Source organism: Chrysochloris asiatica, unplaced genomic scaffold (genome assembly GCF_000296735.1).
Source record: "Chrysochloris asiatica unplaced genomic scaffold, ChrAsi1.0 scaffold00310, whole genome shotgun sequence".
Classification (NCBI taxonomy): domain Eukaryota; kingdom Metazoa; phylum Chordata; class Mammalia; order Afrosoricida; family Chrysochloridae; genus Chrysochloris; species Chrysochloris asiatica.
In genome coordinates, this window is record NW_006408828.1 from 1102504 (window position 1) to 1117714 (window position 15211).

Sequence of the window (15211 nt, forward strand, 5' to 3'; positions counted from 1 at the left end):
TCTCTGGCAAACCCCCAGTCAATGGAGTGATGACCACAAACAAGGTGAGACAAGCTCTCTGTGCCTCGGTTTCCTCATCTGTAAAATGGGGATGCTGTTGCTGTTGTTAAGTTCTGGTGAGTAGTTTCCGACTCATAGCGACCCTGTAGAGAGTTTCCAAGGAGCAACTAGTGGGTTTGAACTGTTGACCTTGTGGTTAGCAGTCTGTTGCTTATCCTACAGTGCCACACCAGAACTCCAAAATGGGAGTTCAAAACAAAAGCAAAGACCTGATTTCAGAACAAGACCCTCAGATGGGGACTTCCCGTCTCTACCAAGTAAGCATCCCCCATCCATATACAATTCCTCAGTGGATGTTCTCACCCTACCTTGGCCACTGAACAGAATCTCACAAAGTAGAGAATCCATGGGGTTAGTAAGAATTCTCTTAAAAAGAGCTCTTTCTAAGTGATTCACACACTAGTATGAATTTGTCTGCCTTGGTAGTTTTGCTCCATTGCGGTTGGTGTTCAAGTTTGAAACATGGAGTAACTGCAGGAGTCCAATCCAGGTGGGATCCCAAATGTGGAGGTTCTGAACAGCCTTTGAAAGTAGGAGTGGGGCAGAGGGGAGAGAAGGGGTACAGAAAGAGAGGGTACAGTTTACAAAGCTAAGCCTGGCCTCCTTACAAGCTTGCTTCTTCCAGGAAGAGGAGAGAGCATTCTTCTGCCAGCCTGTCTCTTCTTCATCTGTACTCCATCCACCTCATTCCAGGGACTCATCCCCTCAGAATAACATCCCCAGAAGGAAATAGGTCTGGTGTCCCAAACAACTGACTTATGAACGTGCTTTGGGTTGGCTACTACACAACCCATTGCTAAATTAGGGAGCAACTCTCCAAGACCCCCCAGCTATCTGTTGCTGGGACAGATCAGGATCCATTCAGCTCCTTTGACATGTTCAGTTGAACACAGCAGATGTGTTAGGTGCAGTTTAGACCAATTTTGTCGAAATATGTGGCTTGTAAAGTTTGAATGCACACCTTTTTCATTAAGAACTAAGTCATGCTCAATCACTCTCTTTCTCTCGCTGTAGGTCCATTCCAACCATGGGACGTGGTTACAGTGGAAAGCTACTCGGCTGGAAACTTCTCAGAACAGGCTCCTGGGGGGGGGAGGGGGGACAATCTTATCGGGAACTTTTCTGTTTGGCGGCAAGGATAAGGGGTGGCATTTGGGGTCTGATAAGGACTGATTAAGGAGGGCTCATGCCATATAAAAGGCACAGCGCAGCCTGGTTCTCTACAGCTTCCATCCCTCTAGCCTTCTCCGGTGATTCGGGACTCAGGAAGAATCATGAAGTGGCTGCTGCTTCTCAGCTTGGTGGCACTCTCTGAGTGCATCTACAAGTGAGTCAAGGACACGGAGCCAAGAACAGGTTCTTGGGGGGGTTTCTGAGCCCCTGCGCTCTCTCTGGTGGTGCAGTTGTTAAAGTACTCACTGCTAACAGAAAGGTTGGCTGTAGTATAGACACACCAACCACTCCACAGGAGAAAGATGGGGCAGTCTGACACTCGTGGGGCAGTTCTCCTCTGTCCTAGAGGGTCCATAGGAGTGGATCATTCACAGCAGGGGGATTGGGTTTCTTTGCTCCCATTTTTCTTCCTCCTCTCTCTTCCTCTGTCTGGAGTCTTCCTTTTGGGGCTCTCTCTCTGCACCTTTGGGGAGGCCCACCCTTGGGCGCAGCCAAGGCTTGAGTTTTCAGCCCCATCACTAGCCAGTGGGTTGTCTTCAGACAAGGCACTGAATCTCTTCACCTGTAAGCAGGGAGAAGGATATAAACATGCCTCAACTATTAACCTAAAGGCTGGCGGTTTGAACTCACTTAGAAGTGGTGTGGAAGAAATGCCTGGCAGTGTGCTTCTGTAAAGACTGTTGTTAAGTGCCATGGGGTTGGTTCTGATCTATAGCGACCCTGTATAGGGTTTCCGAGGAGCAGCCGGTGAGCTTTAATGGCCGACCTTGCAATTCAAACCGAGCTTGTAGTCCAGCGCATTAACCCATAGTGCCACACCAGGACTCCTTTACAGCCAACAAAATCCTATGAAGCACAGCTCTACTCCGATGCACTTGGGACTGCCATGAGTCAGAATCGACTCGATGGCAGCGGGGTACACTCATCAGGGTTGTTGCAAAGATGAAGTAAAATACTGGTGCCAGATGCAAAAAGTGGGAGTTTTTCTCCTCTTCCTTCCTTCTCCTCCCCTCAGCCAGTTTTCATTTCCTCCTGGGGTTCAGGAGCAGAATCCTTGCCCTAAATATTCTCCTCACACGAGCCATGCTCTGCCTAGGGTCCCCCTCGTCAAGAAGAAGTCCCTGAGACAGAACCTGATCGAGAATGGACTATTGGAGGACTTCCTGAAGAAGAATAGCCTCAACCCAGCCAGCAAGTACTTCCCCCAGGAGGCCACCATGCTGTCCACCCAGCCCCTGGTGAACTACATGGACGTGAGTGTGGGCCACACCAGGGACTTGGTCAGGAGGAGCCAGGGTGGCCTTGGGCTCTGGGAGGATGAGTCAGGGTCTGAGTCACTAGCTGATCCCTCTGGGGATTGCACCCTGGAGCTCAGTGCATTCCAGAACAGCTGCTTTCATTCATTCGTTCATGCATATGGATGTTGAGCACTTTATTCATGGAACTCACCATTGAGGAGGGGAGAAAGAACCAAAGCATGATTCAGCCAGGGTGAGAATGGCAATGTGAGAGCCTAGCCTGTAGGAGGGGGATATGGTGGTGAGCTAGGAGACCCCTCTGGAACAAAGGAGAAGGAGCAGGACGATTACAGAAAGCAGGGGCTGGAACCAAAGCAGGAGGGAGCGGAGTGCATTTGAGGAGAGCAGGCAGAGCAGGGAGGCAGGGAAGGTACGCAAAGTGAGGCCCGAGGGGTCCCAGGACCTGACTAGGGATAGCTGATAGTCTGAGTTCTAATTACCAAAGAGGGGAGTTGGCAAGATCAGATGTGGATCTCAGGAAGATCGCTGTGGTTGCTCTATTTGGTGACTCATGGACAAGGTCCTGTATTTCAGTAGACACTGTATCCCGCCTCCATGAGTGGCTGAGGGCCAAGGGGACCAGCAGTCCTGGTGGTCAAAGAATTGACCTCAGAAAAATTTGGGCTCAAATGTGTCTAAGCCATGTGACTTTGGGCAAGTCACTGGAATTCCCTGAGCCTCAGTTTTCTGGTCTGTAAAACAGAACCATTATTACCTACCCTACTACCTGGTGCAGTGATTAAGTGCTTGGCTGCTAACACAAAGGTAAATGGTTCAAACCCATAGCTGTTCTGTGTAAGAAAGATGTGGGGTCTGCGTCCGTAAAGATTTGCAACCTTGGAAATTCTACGGGCCCAGTCAGCTCTGTCTCATAGGATTACTATAAATCACAATCAACTAGAGAGAAACAGCAACTAGGTACCACCCAAGGGTTCATTGGTGGCCCTGGAGTCAGTTCCAACTCACAGTGACCATGCATAGGTAATAAATCTTTACGGGAGCAGAAAACCTCATGTAAACTGCTGACCTTGTGGGTAGCAGCCCAACTTGTAACTCACTACGCTACCGACGCATAGCAACCTTATGCACAGCAGAAAGAAACACTGGCCAATCCTGGGCCAACCTCACTACTGTTGCCACGCTCTTAGAGAGTTGATTAATGAGTAATTGCTACAATAACGCTGTAGAGCTCTTAGCTCAGGGCCTGGCCCTTGGTAAGAGCTTAGTAAACATTAGCCCATTTATTCATTCTACAAATAGTTATGAAGCATCTACTATGTTCAAGGGATTGAGGATACAGTGGTAGATAAGCAAAGGTCTTGGAGCTGATATTCTAGAGAGGAAGACAAATACACAATCATGTAAAATAACTTGGAGCATCTTTGGTGCTGTAAATGATTAAGCACTTGACTACTAGCCGAAGGATGGTGGTTCAAAACAACCCAGAGTTGCCTTGGAAGTCAGGCCTGGTAACTTGCTTCTGAAAGGTCACAGACTTACAAATTCTAGGGAGCATTTGTAAGTCAGGGGTCACCACAGGTCAGATGGCAACTAACAGTAGCAAGAAGATAAAAGCAGACAATGACAAGTACCAAGAAGAACAATTAATTCATTAGAGTAAGGGGAAGCAGAGTGTTGGGGAGAGGAGAGCAATTTTAGAGAAAGTGATCAGAGAAGGCTTCCTGGAGGAGGTGACATTTGATGATGGAGCTGAATAACTGAGGCAAAGGGGTCAGCCAAGGAAAGATCTAAACATTTTCCAAGTGTGAGGAGTGTCAGATGCATAAATTCCTCTGGTATGGAAATAAATTTGTCATCTTCAAAGAGTAGCAAAATCAGTGTGGTTGGAACAGAAATGGCCAAGGAAAAGAGTCTCCACTTAGAGTCAATATGATGACCATGCCCTTTCTCAAGACCTGCCTTGTTGCTGATGTTGTTGTTGTTGTTAAGTGCCATTGAGTCAGTTCAAGTCATAGCGATCCTGCATGGAGTTTCCAAAGAGCAGCTGGTGAGTTTGAACCACCAATCTTGTGGTTCAAACCGACTTTGTGGTCTAGTGCTTTACCCACAGCACCACACCAGGATTCCAAGACCTGCCGTAGGCACCTAGATTTAGAAATAAGGTAGTTGGATGAATTTTCATCTTTAGGTGACTATCTTTAGCTCCTGATCAATACTTTGATGGACAAGCATTTAGTCATTCATTTATCTTGGTCACACTCATCCTCTGAGAACATGTGGTCTCTACGAAGACAAGACAGCTGAATGAGGGGAAGCTGGTTCCTATTAGATGCTTTTAACCAAAAGGCTGGCTGTTTGAATCCAACCAGAGGTGACTCCGAAGAAAAGCCTGGTAATCTGGTTCCCATAAAGAGTTGCTGAAAACCTTATGGAACACAGTTCTGCTCTGACATACATGGGTTTTCCATGAGTCATAACAGACTAGATGCCAACTGTTTTTTGTTGTATGTTTTACATTATTACTATTAGATGCTATTAGATGCCTGAGGTCCCTACATGGTACAAACAGTTTGCAATGGTGAACCTAAAGGTTGGGGATTTGAACCCAGGCAGTAGTACCATTGAAGACAGATCTGGCCATCTGCTCCCAATTAGATTTCAGCCAAGCAAGCACTACAGTTGTACTGTGTAATACACGAGGTCATCATGAGTCAGAACCAACTCAATGATAACAGCAGTATGGTGATGGAGGGCCATCAGAGAAGACTTGAAGGAGGAAGGGAGATCAGGGCTGGGTCTTGAAGGATGGCTGCATCGGAGAGAGAGGGAACAGCAAAGAGAAAGGCAGGGAGGTGGACAGGGGAGTGGTCATCTCTCCCAGGCCATGAACTGTACTGTTCTTGCCCCGGCAGACGGAATACTTTGGCACCATCAGCATCGGAACACCCCCTCAGGAGTTCACCGTCATCTTTGATACTGGCTCCTCCAATCTGTGGGTGCCCTCCGTCTACTGCTCCAGCCCCGCCTGCAGTAAGTGCCCACAACCCTCAGAGCTTCAGATCAGTGTAGACTCCAAGCCTGTGAAGTCATTCAGGGATTCATTTACCGAGCACGAGCACGACTACATGCCCGGCACTGGGCACTTTCTCTGGGAGAAAAAGGGTGGATGGGACGTGGTCCGTGCCCTCAGGGAGCCCCTGAGAGAAGGGCACAGAGTCCAAACTGAGGCTCACAGGTTTCAGGAAAGCCAGCTGAGGTGTGAATCTGGCATGAGACCATGCAAATTAGAGATCATGGTACCATCCATTGAAAAAAACAAACACTGATATTAAAAGCAAATTACAGACAGGCTTCAAGTTCCTGTCTCGTCCAGGTGAATCTGAGTTCTAACTGAGAGATGTGTCCTTGCAACCTGCCCCCCCTTACACCTGGAATGTAGGAATGAAGGCTCATCCCATGGTATTTCTCTTTACCTGGGGGTCTTCTTTTGGAAGACCATGGAGTGGCTGGGACCTTCCATCAGTGAGATGGTACCAATTGGTCCAACCAGACAGGAATGGAACCTGGGGCTCCTGGGCTCCAGAGATCTAGAGGAAAGCTCCCCTTTCTCCTCCAAAGCCCCTCTAAGCAAAGCCACCCCCAGGTAGACTTCTCAGGCCTAAGACCCTCACTTGGCTGCTGAAGGTTGACCATGACCTTGTTGTCCTTGCAGCCAACCACAAACGCTTCAACCCTCAGAAGTCCTCCACCTACAAGGCCACCAGCCAGACCGTGTCCATCGCCTATGGCACTGGCAGTATGACAGGGATCCTTGGCTATGACACTGTCCAGGTGAGCACCTATCCTGGCCAGCCCTGGGGCTAGCAACAGATAACTCGAGGACCATAGCATGCCCCTTTCAAAACTAGCTCATTCAGGCAACGCAGGTCCCAGTGATCACTGAAGTAACCTGGTCACAGATATTTTGAGGTGGGGTGGTGGTAGGTGAGGGCGTAGGGTGCCTGAAGCCATAAGCCTACCTCAGCCCCATCAAACTAAATGCTCTGGGTGGGTGGAATCAAGTAGGTGAAGACTCCATTCTCTCTTAGCACCTCTTCCTCATTCTCCTCCCCCTGAGGCAGAAAAGCTGCACAAAGCACACCCCCTCCTCACTCCCAGGGTGCATTTGGGGTAGAGGGTCTGCTTTGCATCTGTTCATCAGGATCACAGATGTTCAGGGACTGTGTGCAGAGAAATCTCACACCCAAGTCACAGGGACAATTCCTCTCACACTTTCTACCCACAAGTCTAAAGAAGGGACCTTCTAGCCAAATATGATCAGAAGCTGAGTCCACCATGAAACGAACAAGGACACGCTACGTCCATGGCTGGCTCTCAGCCATGCTAGGGGAACACTGGCTGACCAAAGACATCTTGGTTTCCCCACTCAGGTTGCAGGCATCGCTGACACCAACCAGATCTTCGGCCTGAGCCAGACAGAACCTGGCTCCTTCCTGTACTACTGTCCCTTTGACGGCATCCTGGGTCTGGCCTACCCTGACATTTCTTCCTCCGGAGCCACACCTGTCTTTGACAACATGTGGAACCAAGGGCTCGTCTCCCAGGACCTCTTCTCTGTCTACCTGAGCTCGTAAGTTGGGTGGGGAGTGGCCTCCTGAGAGGTCATGGTTCCTTGCTCCAGCAGGGAGTAGTCCATGGCTAAGCAAGGTGGAGAGAGTCTTGGAAAGAAAGGATCTGAAAGGCCAGCATCTACAGCTTGGAGGTGATGCTGCCAAATCTGTCTCTCGTGAACTGGCTTCAGTATGTCTTATCTGAGCAGCCAGAGCCTTTGTCACCTCAGCTTGTCATCTCAAATGCCATTAGCTGTTTACTCTCTAGTTCTCTCATCACTAACCTCCTTCAAGAAACCCCAGCTGCCGTTGAGTGTGGGTCAGAGCAGATCTGGCTCCAGAGAGTTTTCAATGGCTGATTTTTTTTTTTTTTTTTAGAAGTAGATCACCAGGCCTTTCTTCCAATGCACCTCTGGATAGACGCAAACCTCTAACCATTTGGCTACCAATCAAACACATGACCCATCTGCACCCTTGTTGACCCTTCCCCCCCCACACACACACACAAAGTCCCTTTAAAGTAAATCCCCTTAACATAGGAGCTCTGGTAGCGTAGTGATTACGAGGCAGGCTGCTAACCTCAAGGTCAGCAGTTCGAAACTTCCAGCCATTCCTGGGGAGAAAGATGAGGCTTTCTGCTCCTGTAAAGATTTACAGCCTCAGAAACCCTATAGAGGGTCGCTATGAATCGGAACTGACTTCATTGGCACATAACCACCATCACTTAACATAGGGGTCAAAATTTCATAGTAGAAAAGCAAAAGTCTTGATTGGAGCAATGAAACAAAAAAATGTTGAAAACAAATTTCACTGTTTACTATTTAACAAGATACAGACTCCAATTGTAACTACAAGCTATCTCCAAGAAGGAATAATCAGAGTTGGTTTTGGTTGGGTAGTTTTATTCCTAACAAAATGGGATGATAATGTAATAAAATATCCTCATCCTTGCAGCATAACCATGCCAAGAATTGGTTTTAATTCTCTGAGGGTCTCATCAATCTTCCCAAATCTTTTTTGTCCTCTGACACTCATATCTTTAATGGTTGCTATTTCCCTTCTTCAGTTGTTGGTTCTCCTAACTCTGCCAGAGCCTCATTGTTACATTGTATCATCAGATATTTACAGCCAAGAGAGGGTGGGACTAAGTGCTTAGGTTCCTGTTTTATAGTGTTTCCTTCTGCTGTGTGTAAGGTTGCTATGAGTCAGTATCAACTCCTCACGCAACTAACAACAACAACTTGCTTATTACCATCTATATTTGCTTCCCTGTCTAAACTGAAACTGCACAGATTTATAAAATGAATATTAAAGGGACCCTACAATTTACAACATGAAGGCCTTTTTCTCCTGCTTTTTTTCCTTGCTGTTATGTAGTATTAAGTTTGGTTCTTAAACATGAGATGCCTTTTCTGAGTACTTCTATATTTAATGTGGGGTCACATATCTCTCTCAGCACTATTGATATTTTGGGCCAAATAAGTCTCTACTGTGGGAGATATTTAGCAGCATCCTTGCCCCTCCACCCACTGAATGCTGGTAGCTTTCCCTTCCCCCAACCAGTTGTGACAATTAAAAATAACTCCAGACATTGGAAACTGTCTCCTGGGGGCAGAATTGCCCCTTGATGAGAATTGCTTTTACTTCTCTTGTGTTCCCCACTGGCACCTACAGTGAGTCCTGTGATGGGAACCGTCTACTCTGGAATCAGAAAGACCTGAGTTCTAATCTTGTTTCTGCCACTCCCCAGCTGTGTGACCTAGGCAAGTCGTCTCACTGCCTATCACAGAGCGAATTAGTACTAATGATGACTTTCACATTGGCCTCCATATAAGGATTAAAAGAAACATTCAGCACAGCTCCTGGGATGGGCTTGTTGTGAAGTGCCATCGAGTCAGTTCTGACTCATAGGGTTTCCGAGGAACGACTGATGAGTTTGAACTGCTGCCCTTGTGGTCCAGTGTATTATCCTGCACATTCTAGATGGTCAGTTTTACACATCGAATGGACAAAAGTCTAAACGAATTCCTTCTTCCCCCTTTTTCATAGCAATGACCAATCTGGCAGCGTGGTGATGTTTGGTGGTATCGATTCTTCCTACTACACTGGCAATCTCAACTGGGTACCTGTTTCTTCTGAGGGCTACTGGCAGATCACCGTGGACAGGTAAGACCACCAGGGATGGGTCACATCCTGACTTAGACTCCAGATCCCATTTCTTTATGGATTCAGGGCTAACTCGTTTTCCAGAACACCCCGGGACCGCCGGCACAGGAAAATGTACTCTGGGGGGAAAGAGGTGGGAGAAACAGAGAAAGGCTCCACTCTGAATGAGGGGATTGTCTGGGGACCCCCTGCAGGGATGGGACAGATCCCTCCTCCTGGTCAAAGAGGCAGGAGAATTCACTAACATTCCCGGGGAGCCAGCCTGTCCCCACATCTCACATCCAGGGACCTCCTTCGCTAGGAAGGCTGCCACTTACAGTCTAAGGAGATGGCAGCATATGTGAGAATTTGTTCCCTTCCACATCCCTCCCCTCCAGTAAGCACCGGTCCCCAGCCATTCGTGACCCAGGCCCAGGCAATTTCCCAAGAAGTGAGATTGTCAGAACTAAGCCAGCACAGTTCCAGGCAAAATGGGACAAGCTGGTCACTCTCTCTCTGCCACATCCATGCCGACACGCAACAGTTCTTGATCTCCCATCCCTGCCCCTCTTGTCACCACCATTCCCTGCCTGGGGTGCTCTTCGTCCAGCTCTTCCTCTCTTGCCCCACCTGCTGTGTCCCTGCCCCTGCCCAGCCACCTCTTTGTACCATGACATATCTGTCCAGCTGGACTGGGAGCCCCCTGCAGTCAGAAACAGTGTGGCTTTGTCTGGCTTATCTTTGCACCGCCCATGCCAGGCACACAGTAGGCGCTCAATATATATTTCTTGAATAAATGAATATACGGTGGGATAAGTGTGTAAGTAAGAGAAACCATGACGTTTTTTGGATGGTAGGTGGGACCCTCCAGGGTCACCGGGCTCCTCCTTGGGGAGACGTACTCTCCGTTGGTTCAGTTAACCCTCACTTGCATCCCTCCCTTAGCATCACCATGAACGGAGAGACCATCGCTTGCAGCGGGGGCTGCCAGGCCATTGTTGACACCGGTACCTCTCTGCTGTCCGGTCCATCCAATGCCATCGCTAGCATCCAGGGCTACATCGGAGCCAGCCAGGACTCAAATGGCCAGGTAAGTAAGTCCAGCCCTGACCACCTCCTTCTATACCCAAGTAGTAGGCCCACCATGCAGAAAGAATGAAAGGCTTCTAATTTGCCCGCCCCTTGTTCTTTCTAGATGGTGGTCAGCTGCTCGGCTATCAGCAACCTTCCCGACATCGTCTTCACCATCAATGGTGTTCAGTATCCTCTGCCCCCCAGTGCCTACATCCTGCAGGTAAGGGAAGTTTTGGCTACCTCCTTAGATGTGCCCACCCAGAGTATGGACACATAGTCAGCTTTTGCAAAGGGAAAATAAACTTCTCCAAGCTGAAGTCAGGAGGCAAACTTACATTTACTCTGGGTAGCCTTCAGAGAAAAATGAATTTATTAAAAAAAAAAAAAAGGCATGGATGAGAATTCAGATGCAGTCCCCCATTCTGCTCCCGCCAAGGAAAAAAAAAAAATGAGGCAAAGGATGATGGTGTGGAAAGAAGGTCTTGAGTTGTACACCTGAGTCCAAGCCCTGGGTCTCAATTGTAGCCCATTGTGTCTGAGTAAGTTCCAACCTCTCTGAAGCTCAGTTTCCTCATCTATAAACTAGAGCTGTCAGCTTTCCCCACCTCAGAATGTGGTTGGGATCACCAAGTACAACTGCACCATCCTTTTGCCTACAAAAGGATAGGCAAATGGCAGTCGTAATTTCCTTGAGTCAGGACAGAAGATCCTCCTCCAAAACCCAACCCAACCCATTGCTGTAGAGTCAAATTCGACTCATAGCGACCTTATTGGACACAGTTAGAACTGCACCCTCGGGTGTTGTAAATCTTCACCAAAGCAGACAGCCTCAACTTTCTCCTGTGGAGAAACCTTTTGGTTGACAGCTGAGCATTTAACCGCTGCAGTACCAGGGCCCTCAAAGACCCTATGATCTTCCTCCAGTTATCACGGAGTTAATTCCAGTTCATGGCAGCTCTAGGTGTGTCCGAGTAGAACTGCACTCCCTAGGGTTCTCAATGGCTGAACTTTTGGAAGTATGTCTTTTTTCCAGTGGACCTCTGGGTGCACTATTACTCCAACGTTTCAGCTAACCATCAAGTGCACTAACCATCTGCACCACTAGGAGGCACCGCTACCATCCCTACAAGGAAAAGACCTTTAGTCAGAGTAGCCTTCTGCTGTCTACCGGTGAAGCTAGGTGAAAGTCCAGTTGTGCCCAGTGATGCCCAGGCCCCTCCCTCCAACATTCTGATTTCATTCATGGGGGTAAGGCCTGAGCAAGAGAGCTTTCAAAACTCCGCTGGTAATCGTAACGTGTAACCCTGGTTGTAGCCCAGTGACCCAGTGACTAACATCAGATCCCAGCTGGTCTGCTTTGTCACTGGATGAGGTCTGGATAATGAGAAGAAGCTGCTCAAGAAGTTTCCAGAACTCTTCTGCAGCAGCTGAGCTCTCCCTGAGCCCCTTAACTGATGTCAGGGCTGGTGTGTTTGCCAGAAATACCGGATAAAATCCAGTAATCCCTGGGAGCCAGTAGTGTAGTGAACAGCTCACACAGGCAGACCTCAGGCCAAGAACAGCAAAGTCCCCGGACACCGAGCCAGGAAGCTCCTCCTCGCAGCCAGCCCAAACGCCTGTCACTGTTGGTCTGTGTCCTCTCTCTGATTTCGTTCTCCTGTTTTCCAGAACCAGCAGTATTGCACCAGCGGTTTCCAGGGCATGAACATCCCCACCTCCTCCGGGGAGCTTTGGATCCTGGGTGATGTCTTCATTCGTCAGTACTTTGCCGTCTTCGACAGGGCCAACAATCAGGTCGGCCTGGCCCCTGTGGCTTAAGTATGAGCTTTTCCAGCCACGCCCTTCAGTCCTGCACCCACTCTAGATGTACATAATTCTCCTAGTTGTCTTCCTCCGGGATTGCGGAGGTAGATTCTAGACCCTGTTCCCTGCCAATAATGTAGAATAAAAGTATAACCAACTAAAAAATGTTTTGTGGTGTTTCTTCTCTTCGTTGGTATTTCTCCTTCATATCTCTGGAGTCAGAACACTAGGGCAGGGGGACAGAAATGACCACGTCCACCCAGATAGCACCTGGCATAACAGACACTTGGTACTGCAGCCAAAAAGACAAGTGGGGCTCACAATGGAGGCCCCATTAACCCTCCAAAGGATAGGGCAACTGAACTCTTGGTTGAAGGGGCTGACTTCTTAGTTCACCCAAATTCATGAGATGATGAAGAACAGAATGTTTCAGGACACTGATGGTTGATGTTCCCAAGTAGGTAGAACAAGGTGGTCTTGTCCATAAGTCATGGGTAGGTGAGATAACGGAAGTCGGTACCACACTGTCTACCAAGCTGAATCTGTGATTAGTCCATTGATCAAGACCAACAATGGCGGAGCTCCCAACATCGCCACCATCTACCAGTGTGTTGCTGGGATGCTGGAAGCTCTGTCACTGGTATGTCAAATACCAGTAGGGTCACCTTTGGTGGACAGGTTGTAGTGGAGCATATTCACTAAGACAGACTAAGAAGAAAGGCTTAGAAATCGACTTGTGAAAATCAGCCAATGAAAACTATGGCTCTCAACAGAACACTGTGTGATATAGTACTAGAAGATGAGCTCTTCTAGAGGGAAGGCCCTCCACAAGAGCCAAAATCACCAACTCAAACATATCAGTGACCGTGAAGATGGTTCAGGACCGAGTGAGGTTTCACTGGGTTCAAACTAAGGTCACGGGGAGTTAGCATCCACTTGACTGCAGCAACTAACACCCAACAGTCTGATGGGTCTGTGTCCCCATCTGTAATTTATGAGGATGGTTTTCCACTTCTCCAAGAAGAGGTCATCCGAGAGAGAATGGAGCACAGACACCCTAGAAATATACACAGGGGCCCTTCAGAGCAGCGTTTCACAGCATGGGTTTGTAGCCTAATGTTCAATGAAAATCAAAGTTTTGAAGGAAGTATGGAACATGCTCTATTCTAGGCCTTTCTTGAAGCTTTTATGAAGCATATTTCTCCCATCAAAGGCTCTGAGAATTCCTGCCCCAATGTGACCTGTTTCACTTTAACTCAGCTCACTCTCTATTCCTCATTTTCTAGTAAACTCATTACACAGTTCTGTGCTCCCCAAACTCTCTCAGCTCCTACCTCTGCCAACAGCTGGAGACACTGGAGCCAGCCTCCCTACTGAGAGGGAATGATTTGGGGTGCCCATAGCAAGATGGCTTTAGAGACCCTCCTGTCACATTATTCCCCATTTGTAATGTATCACTCACACAATATAAGATGATGGCTCTAAGAAGGCTGAGAGGGTGAGCTTGATCACCCAGTCTGTGGGTCTCCCCGGTGACACCACCCAGTGACCCAGGTTTCCCTGATGTGATCACCAAGTCTCCGGTCTCCCCGGTGATATCACCAGTGCCCCAGGTCTCCCCGATGTTACCAGTGGACCTCTTCCAATCATTTGGCCACATAGCTGTCTTCCGAATTTCTTGACACAGATGAATGAGTGCCTCCAGTTCTGCATCAGTTTGCTGAAAGATTCTAATCAGTAGTCCGTCAATTCCTGGAACCTTGTTTATTGCCTTTGCCTTTAATGCTGCTTGAGTTTATTCCTTCAAAATATACGTTGTTGATCACATAGTATCTCTTGAAATGATTGATCAATGCCCAATTCTTTTTGATACAGTGACTCTATTCCTTCCATCTTCTTCTGATGCTTCCAGAGTCATTCAATAGTTTGTCTATTTGTTGTTGTTGTTGCTGTTAGGTGCCATTGAGTAGGTACCGAGTCATAGCGACTCCATGCACAACAGAATGAAACATCAGCTGGTCTTGCGCCAACCTCAGAATTGTTGATACGCCTGAACCCATTGCTGCTGCCACTGTATCAATCCATCTCGTGGGGATCTTCCTCTTTTCTACTGATCCTCCACTTTACCCAGCCTGATGTCCTTCACCAGGACTGGTCCCTCCAGATGATATGTTTGAAGTATGAGAAACGAAGTCTGACCATCATGGCTTCCAAGGAGCTTTCTGATTGTACTTCTTCCAACAATGATTTGTTTGTTCTTTTGGAAGTCCCTAGTACTTTGAATATTCTCCTCCAACACTATAACTTAAATGCATCAATTATTGTATGGTATTCCTTATTCATTGTCGAACTTTCACATGCATATGAGGTTATTGAAAACACCATGGTTTGGAATGTATGAAGTATGAATCTAGGAAATTTTGAAATTGTCAAAAATGAAATGTAATGCATAGACATTAGTAAGTTGAAATGGACTGGTATTGGCCATTTTGAATCTGACAATCACATGGTTTACTATGCCAGGAATGACAAATTGAAGATAAATGATGTTGCATTCATCAAAAGGAACATTTCAAGATCTGTCTTGAAGTACAACACTGTCTGTAATTGTTATTGATAATACCCATGCGCCTACAAGGAAGACAAGTTAATACAACTATTATTCAAATGTACACACCAACCACTAAAGCCAGTGATGATGAAATTGAAGAATTTTACCAACTTCTTCAGTCTGAAATTGATCAAACATGCAATCAAGATGCATTGATAATTACTAGCAATTGAAACACAAAGGTTGGAAACAAAGGATTTTGTCCAAAGATCCTCCAATATTGCAGCCTTGAATTTTTTCTTCAGTTCTTTCAGCTGAGAAATGAATGCTGAATGTATTCTTTCCTTTTGGTTTTCTAACTCCAGATCTTTTCACATTTCATTATACTATTTGACTTCATCTCCTTGGGTTGCCCTTGAACATTTTCTGTTCAGCTCTTTTATTTCATCATTCCTTCCCATTGTTTTAGCTTCTCTATGCTCTGGTAGCTCTGGTAGCGTAGTGGTTACAAATCAGGCTGCGAACCTTAAGGTCAG

General features: G+C 47.4%; 1 protein-coding gene across 1 annotated transcript; it reads left to right on the forward strand.

Annotated features, from left to right (window-relative positions):
* The first annotated feature begins 1334 nt into the window (after nucleotides 1–1334).
* On the forward strand, nucleotides 1335–12139 carry LOC102832212 (pepsin A-like). Its single transcript, XM_006874992.1, has 9 exons — nucleotides 1335–1387; nucleotides 2330–2486; nucleotides 5405–5522; nucleotides 6205–6323; nucleotides 6923–7122; nucleotides 9152–9268; nucleotides 10193–10337; nucleotides 10443–10541; nucleotides 11990–12139. Exons 1-9 carry the CDS (start codon nucleotides 1335–1337, stop codon nucleotides 12137–12139), a joined length of 1158 nt encoding a protein of 385 aa, XP_006875054.1.
* The last annotated feature ends 3072 nt before the right edge of the window (nucleotides 12140–15211 follow it).

What these genes read in the sequence shown, in the direction of transcription:
- LOC102832212 (XM_006874992.1), top strand. Translation starts at nt 1,335, where the DNA reads ATGAAGTGGCTGCTGCTTCTCAGCTTGGTGGCACTCTCTGAGTGCATC. An exon ending in CCCTGGTGAACTACATGGAC is followed by an intron (nt 2,487 to 5,404) that starts GTGAGTGTGGGC and finishes TTGCCCCGGCAG; the next exon opens with ACGGAATACTTTGGCACCAT. An exon ending in GCCAGGACTCAAATGGCCAG is followed by an intron (nt 10,338 to 10,442) that starts GTAAGTAAGTCC and finishes TGTTCTTTCTAG; the next exon opens with ATGGTGGTCAGCTGCTCGGC.